This window comes from Stegastes partitus, unplaced genomic scaffold, assembly GCF_000690725.1.
Source record: "Stegastes partitus isolate 25-593 unplaced genomic scaffold, Stegastes_partitus-1.0.2 Scaffold496, whole genome shotgun sequence".
Taxonomy (NCBI): Eukaryota; Metazoa; Chordata; class Actinopteri; family Pomacentridae; genus Stegastes; species Stegastes partitus.
The window spans coordinates 63,157-70,945 of record NW_007578227.1 but is presented as its reverse complement, the minus strand read 5'-3'; the positions used below and the strand labels follow the sequence as shown (position 1 = coordinate 70,945).

Sequence of the window (7,789 nt, the reverse complement as noted above, 5' to 3'; positions counted from 1 at the left end):
GGTACAGTCTAATGAGTGCATCAAAAAGGCCTTATTTAAATTCGCTTCGAGGAGTCAGCATCCATCCATTATCTACACACCGCTTAATCCTCACTAGGGTCATTGGGGGGGCTGGAGTCTATCCCAGCTGACTCAGGGTGAAGGCAGGGGACACCCTGGACAGGTCACCAGTCTATCACAGGGCTACACTTAGAGACAGACAACCAAGCACACTCACATTCACACCTACGGACAATTTAGAATCACCAATTAACCTCAACATGTTTTTGGACCTTGTGGGAGGAAGCATGTGTTTCAATGATTCCATCATAGAAAATGATGACTTGTAGGAGTCACTGAGGCTCGAGACTGCCATGATGTACACGGTCTTTAGTGTATGTGAACTTTTATTCAAAACTGTATATGCAAGAGTACAAGCAGCATTTTGATTGAGCTGCTGGTCCATGTGTTGCACATTTCATTATCATCATTCATGCTGCACACTCAGAAGGATGAGCCGACTGCTGTGGATTTTCATGAGCTTTAATGAAACCACTCTGTAACCATACATAGCACACAGTGACACGTCTGTCTGGGTGCGTTTCATACTCTAACTGGCTCAGGCACTTTACAGAGCTCTGCATAGTGTTAACACTGAGAATAACCAACAAAACAATATTACTGTAACTTCCATCTCATTTCCCCGTGTTTACAGATAGAGTTTTATATTCTAACTGGCCCAGGCACTTCACAGAGTTCTGGCGTGCTCATGTTAGGGGGTGCTCCCTCTGCTGGTGAGGCATGAAAATAACACGTGCTTGTCAGTGCTATGTCTTATGCAGATAGAAATGCCATTTTAAAAAATAAAATGTATCACAAAAGAACACAATTATAGAACAGTAAAATATTATGGGGGGCTCATCTTCCTCTTACATTCATACTATTTGATTTAATCTATAACCTCAACACAGTGCATCGCAATCTGCCAAGGGATCATATCTTTTCATATGTAAAATCTTTAAGTTGAAATGATCACATGATCACTAGCAGCCAAATATTTTTTGTGAAAATAAACATTTTTATTTGCAGTATACCACTTTTGGCTGTTTGTACTGACAGTGTAAATGGTTTAAATAAAACTAACAGTCATCATAAATAAGGACCCTGAAACAGAGCACAACCTGTAAATAAAAGCATTTATCATAGAAAACGATATGACAAATGTGAAATTGCAAAAAAAAAGGAATATACTGGACTAAAAAACATAGCCATCAAAATTAAAACTTGGGTAAACACACCCAAACTATCTTCTTCGCTTGGCTTGCAAAAAGCTGTGCATAACTGTGAACAGTCTTAACGCTGGTGAACCCAAGCAACCTGCACCTTTTGCCATACAGTTACTTACTGTATACATACTTCGCACAAACAGTTACCATGAGAGAAACTGCAGGTAAAGTCAAGACGGAATGTGCAGCTTTCCTCAACTTTCGAACAGCCGGGACAAAAGCTTCGTTATATCAAATCAGGCCAACTAGTCGTCATAAACTTCTCCACTAAAACACTCGATCGAACTCTGTCTGACTGGTGGTGGCTGGGTTTCGGTTTTGATTGGGCTGTTGCTGGGGCATGTGGCCTCTTCGTCTGGGTGGGGCCAGATACTCGAACATGGAGGTGTTGTGGGTGGAGAGCATGTTCTTCAGGTCTGATGGCATGGGGTCGGACCAGAAGAAGTCGTGGTTGAGTGCATCATCGCTGTCAGTGCGCTGTGCTGGGTCCAGGACCAGGAGTTTATCTATGAGATCCAGGGCATACGGGTCTTTGACATAAGCTTTGAGGCGGTCCTTCACTTTCCTCTTCTGGCCTTTAGGCAGCTCCATCTTCTGGTACAGCTCATATTTCTTATCCACACCAGGCCACACCTGGTAGAAAAATAATGAGGGTCAAGATCTTGCTGACAAAGATGACAAGTGTGCTACCATGTAATGCAGCTTCAGCGTAAAATGACGTCTTACCTCAGCAGTGATGGAGCCACACAGCTGGCTGATCAGAGTCAGCTGGTGCTGCTCAGTGTTGCCTTGCATGATGGGACTTCTGGTCCACATCTCTGCCATGATGCAGCCTGCTCCCCACAGGTCAATGGGGGGGCCGTAGTCTCGCTCACCTACAAAAAAAATAAGAACAAATTTTTACCTTTTCTTCAGAAATGGAATTTTAGAACCAAGTCTTAGTCTGACCATGGTTAGCACAATTAACACAATATAACTAGGAGTGGGTCCCTTTGTTGCTTTGGTCTTTTGCATATTGGTGACTCACATTCCACTGATCTCCAGATGGATGATGCGTGCCGATACAGGCAGTGAAACAATACTACTAGCAAGTAAATACGGGTGTAAACAAAGCAAGTTTGAAACAAACAAACGTTTCTACATTGTGTTTTTGTTGTTGTTTTTTTAAAATGTATTTTTGGGCCTTTTGCCTTTATTTTAGAGCAGTAGAGATAGACAGGAAAGGGGGGAGAAGAATGGGGAGAGGCCTGCAGCAAAGGGTCGTGAGCAGGAGTCGAACCCACGACCGCTGCATCTGGGAACTATAGCCCCTGTTTATGGGTCGCCCACCCCCAAGTAAGCTAAAGGGGCACCCCTGCATTGTGTTTGTTTTAAGAAAAAATGACTGAATACAGAAACTTTGCAACCCATAAAACATCCCAAGGAACTTTTTAACTAACATTTTGACATGTCATAACAGGAAAATCACTGTTGCATGAATGATGGCTGCATTCCACTTCGGGGAGGTCCTGCTATTGGTATGTTGGTTCAAAGTAATGGTTCACAGAGCTGATTAATGGGCCTGAATCATTAATTCCACCAGTGCTTTTCCTGTTGTGACAAATCAGAGTGAAAAATATGCAGCAGGCAAATTATGGAATGCATTTTGATATGGCATGTGAGAAGTTCGCAATCTTTAAACAAGTGAGTGCTGTTAATCATTACCAAATGCCTTTCAGATACTTATTGTGTGGTGGATTATTAAAGAGACAGTGTTAATTTAATCAACAAACCAGGGAAGAAATATATTTGACCATTATTCACAACAAAAGTGAAACTGAAACTAAATAAAAACTAACCCTCAAGATGAAAAACTGACAAAATGTTTTCCCATTTCATTGTTGTAAAAAGAAATCAATGGTCAAGAAGGACAAATTAACACAGGAATTAAAAACTTGTTTCAATGCAAAGTCATTTTCTGTGATCTGCAACATCCTGATTGGTAAAAGTTTTATCAGCCACCAAAAGTATCTGGTTCAGAAGCAGATTCAGAAATGACTATTATTAAAAAAGCACCTTATATTCTGTTGTTATGTGTTTTTCAATAAGTCATTTGTGAACTAAATCGGGCTGCCACTAACAACTTTTTTTCTATCAATTAATCTATAGACTATTTTACAGATTAGGTGATTACTCTAAATCTTTAATTTTCTTTCAAAAAGTAAAAATGCCCAATTAATTTAAGATTATTTTATTTAACACAACTGTATGTTATTGTAAAATAGAGCACAAAACAAATTGAGTAACATTATGAAAACAAATTAAAAAAGCTTATTATTTAAATCAGTCGTGCGACTCTAAAAGACCAACAAGTTTCTAATACATCTCTTAACAAGGTGAAGAAGTCTGGGTTGTATATACAAAATGCAAATGTTTGTGGTTGTCTCTTACCTAGGAGCAGCTCTGGAGGTCTGTACCACAGTGTGACCACACGGTTTGTGTAACGATTCCCCTGGCTGTTTTTAGCCAGGCTGAAGGCTCGAGCCAAACCAAAGTCTGCCAGCTTCAGGACACCGTCTCTGGTGATGAGCACATTGGCTGCCTTCATATCTCTGTGAAGGATCTGAGGACAGAGAACCGGAAGATTAATAAATAAACAAGATCATTCCTATTCATTTTTTGTTCCACTATCAGAAAACAGATAGGATATCAAATAAAGTAATGAATTACAGTGCATTATAGCTCACATGTAGCCCTGGTGGTCTGTAGCTGTATATTAATTATATTATCTAATATTTCATTTAAAATCTCCTCAATGTTAAGATTTGCTACAATCCTAACTAGATGTATTTGCATGATGGTAACTACATGATACAGTATCACTATAAACTGTGTCCGTTTCCTGGATCCACGAAAAAACACAGTGACTGGAGTTATGAGTGAAGCTGATGTATCAGTGCGATTAGATGATAATACTTGTGCCAGTTCTGTGAATGTACAAGCAACGTCACTATGAGTCGGACACATTTCATGTTGCTATTGGCTGAAACAACACACAGCTGTCCAAGAAGTATAGTAGCAAAGTATCTAATAAATGTTGAACCATTGCAAATAGAAACAGTCTTATAAAGAGGTTTCATCTCCCACCTGCTTACTATACTGATCAAAGTACACTCAAGTTAAAGTTGAGACTCTACACTTTAATTGAACATTCAAAAACTGAATCAACGTACAATATGTATCTGTCTGAATACAAATAAGGTCTGGATTGTTTTAGATCCTAAATCTGTAAACAGCATTATTGTCAAAAAAAGACTAGTTGGTGGTCATCTTTGTTAAGCTCCTACCTTGTTTCTGTGGATGTAGTACAATCCATTAAGCAGCATCTGCATGACCTTCTTGATCTCTGCCAGGGTGAACTTCACATTGGCATTGCTCAGCAGCCCAGCAAGGTCGTGTTCACAGAAGTCAAACACCAGGTAGATACTGCCTTTGTACCTGTTGAACTGAGTAGCTTCACAAACAACAAGAGGGGAAAAATAAATTAAAACATCTACCAACAAACTCATTTTAGGCAACATATGCTTTGTGTTACCATCATTTGAGCATGGCATACTTTATTCACGTATACATGACAGACAAAAACAAGAGATGAAAAAATTAACCTACACAAATCACAAATGAATTGTTTGTATATGTCACCAACCTTTGGTTCTGCAGATCTCAATCAGATTGACCACATTCTCATGTTTGAGCAGCTGGAGGATCTTGATCTCTCTCAGAGCTGTGATTGGGAACTGAAACAAAAAGGACAAAGAGCAACTCCTTTAAGTGACTGCCATACTAAAATAGGTAAATGAGGATGTCTAGCTGATAGGCAGCTATCGCAACATAGAAACCTTAGACTTCAACAGCTTTTCAAAAGCTTTCATGTAGTTCACACGGACCATAAATCAAACCCCTCTTCAGTGTATCTTGGTGCATGTAATGTTTTAATAAATAATTGGACAAAAGGACAAAGCTAAATAAGGCTCAGTCAGAGGTTTGTTTAAATAATGTTACAGGGGCACTGTGCCCTCATACTCCCGGCTTGCAACCTCTTACCAAAATGCCGATTGAACCCTGTGTTCACACCAGACGCGAGAAAATACATTCGCGCCAATGATTTAAATGTAAAGTCAATGTGAAGACGGCGGGACTCGCCCACCACCCCCCAACACCCCTCCCTCGGTCGATTTGTTCCCTCGACACGGTGTGCTCCCTTATACATTTCTTTTATCTAGAAAAACCCCTGTCAGTCATATAAAGTATCCGAGTCTGGCAAGTCCACATCAATTTTCAGCATTACAGGTGTCATAATTAATCATTAGTCTTTAAGGATTACTTACCCCTTCTTTTTCATTTTCCATCAAAACTTTCTTGAGTGCAACCTTCTTCCCCGTCTGCCTGTGCTTGGCTTTGAACACCTCCCTAAGAAAGACAGATCAGTGTTACAACTAAATTGTAAAGCCCAAACTCTCAACAGAAACTCACCTGGAGAAGTTAGCTGTGCAGTTATGTTACAGAAAACTCTGGATTCAGGCTCAACATAGCTCGCTAACCCATTAATCTTGCTTCGTAGCAATGCTAGCACGAGCTTACATCCGCGTAATACCATCAGTGAGTAGCAGCTAATTCAGCTTGTTTACAAAAACTTGTAACTTTATCTGCTACCAACTAGTAAGAACAAGTATTATTTGTTTCAAATTATATAGTAGTTGCTGCCTGCTATTAAAATCGACAAATAAATTGCTAGCAAAACAAAGGAAAAGAATGGCGCTTGTGTTCTCTTTATGGCTCGCAGTTAGCACAGCTCACAGATATAACTAAAACACAAAATGTTGGCGTACTACCCACCCAAAGGTCCCTTGTCCTATCTTGGCCATTTTCTCATATTTGGAGAATTCGTCACAGAAAGGAAATTCCACTCCATCGTAGTATTTCGACATGATGGCGGCCTCCCGGTCGGGCCTGGAGGAAAGACATTATTAGGATATTTTTGCCAACAAGGGCTATACGAAACAGGTCTTTACATAATTGAATTCATGAGATAACAACTTTCTATCAAAGTAAATTATAAATTGCTGTATTCTTACTTTTCAGCCCCGCCGGCGTTGCTTGTTTTGTCTCGCTGCATCTTCGTCTGGTCGCTGCTGCTTGTGCTGCGTTTGGATTCTTCTTCTTCGTCTTCTTCCGCTTCCTGTTCCGCTTCTTCTTTAATGGTTTCCGGCAAGCTGTCCGCTATGCAATCGTAATGCTGCCCCATGTGGTCAACATGAACTATTGACTATTGACTATTGTCTATGTTTACATAGACGTTGATGGAGCGAAGAAACCTTATAACAACTCTATCAACAGCGAGTTCTGTCCAGATGAGAAAATAACCTTAATTGAGGACGTTGTTAAACCAATCTCAGAGAGCTCTTTAGACACAATCCTCCTTTCAGCAGTGTCTTTACTACAGGTTAAGGTTGACCACACTGACATAGTCCATTTGGGTGCTTTCCTATAATTTTTAAATATGCTGCGAGTCCACAATGGAAGGAATTAAACTCCAATGTTTTCTTTGTTCCTAACGTACTTACAAACAAACTAAGAACATGTGCATTAAACAAGGGCAATAGGTTGCAGAAGGAAAATAAACGTTAACTTCTAGAAGCAAAGCTTAGTGCAAAATTTAAGTGATCCAAAGTTTATTCTATGTTTTGAATGCTGGAAAATATCAAATAAAATTACGGAGTGGTTTTCAAAAACACTATAGCTGTAAATTATGAGATGCTGTTTAATTCAGTGTTAGATAAACAAACAAACACATGAATAAATACAAATACTAAAATGAATACAGAAAATACATTTTATAAATACACAAATATGGCTATAAAATACATTCTGAAATAAACAAATGAGACAATAAATACATAATATTTATATAAAAAATAGGAGGTGTTTTGTTGTTGTTTTTTTTTTTTACCTGCCATCAAACTGCAGAACACCTCTGCCTCTGTAAAGATGACATCGGAAATTTAACACCGAACAATAGTATGTGCAATAACAGTTTAAGTATTGTGTGCAATATTTCAATATCATAAGCAATATTATCTAAATTGTCCGTAGGTATGAATGTGAGTGTGCTTGGTTGTCTGTCTCTGGGTGTGGCCCTGCGATGGACTGGTGACCTGTCCAGGGTGTCCCCCGCCTTCACCCTAAGTCTGCTGGGATAGGCTCCAGCCCCCCCGCGACCCTAATGAGGATTAAGCGGTGTATAGAAAATGGATGGATAAGCAATATTATTTTACTACTTCTGCATTTTTTCAATTTTACTTTTATTTTAGCTTTCTAATTTCTACTTAAAAAAAACAAACTATAAACTAATATAAAGGACTTTAATCTTATTGCTATTCTATTAGACACTATATACTCATGGTACTGGAATTTCTTCTGAGCAATATCTTGCAGAAGCATTCCACTTAGGATAAATAAAGTTCTATCTTATCCTAACCTTACTA

At 39.2% G+C, this 7,789-nt stretch overlaps 1 protein-coding gene across 2 annotated transcripts in view; it reads right to left on the bottom strand.

Annotated features, from left to right (window-relative positions):
- Window positions 1-504: 504 nt before the first annotated feature.
- The window catches only part of cdk9 (cyclin-dependent kinase 9 (CDC2-related kinase)), a 22,866-nt gene continuing 15,581 nt past the window's right edge, over window positions 505-7,789 (bottom strand). Inside the window, exons 3-10 of one of the 2 annotated variants that reach the window (XM_008287336.1) lie at window positions 6,380-6,445; window positions 6,141-6,254; window positions 5,633-5,714; window positions 4,951-5,041; window positions 4,592-4,758; window positions 3,696-3,867; window positions 1,992-2,140; window positions 505-1,898 (exon numbers count right to left, since the gene is read on the bottom strand). In XM_008287336.1, the coding sequence (XP_008285558.1) occupies window positions 1,533-1,898; window positions 1,992-2,140; window positions 3,696-3,867; window positions 4,592-4,758; window positions 4,951-5,041; window positions 5,633-5,714; window positions 6,141-6,254; window positions 6,380-6,445 (1,207 nt within the window). In that variant the 3' untranslated portion in view covers window positions 505-1,532. Of the gene's footprint in view, window positions 1,899-1,991; window positions 2,141-3,695; window positions 3,868-4,591; window positions 4,759-4,950; window positions 5,042-5,632; window positions 5,715-6,140; window positions 6,255-6,379; window positions 6,461-7,789 lie in introns of those variants that run through there. The other variant, XM_008287337.1, reaches the window with a different exon arrangement.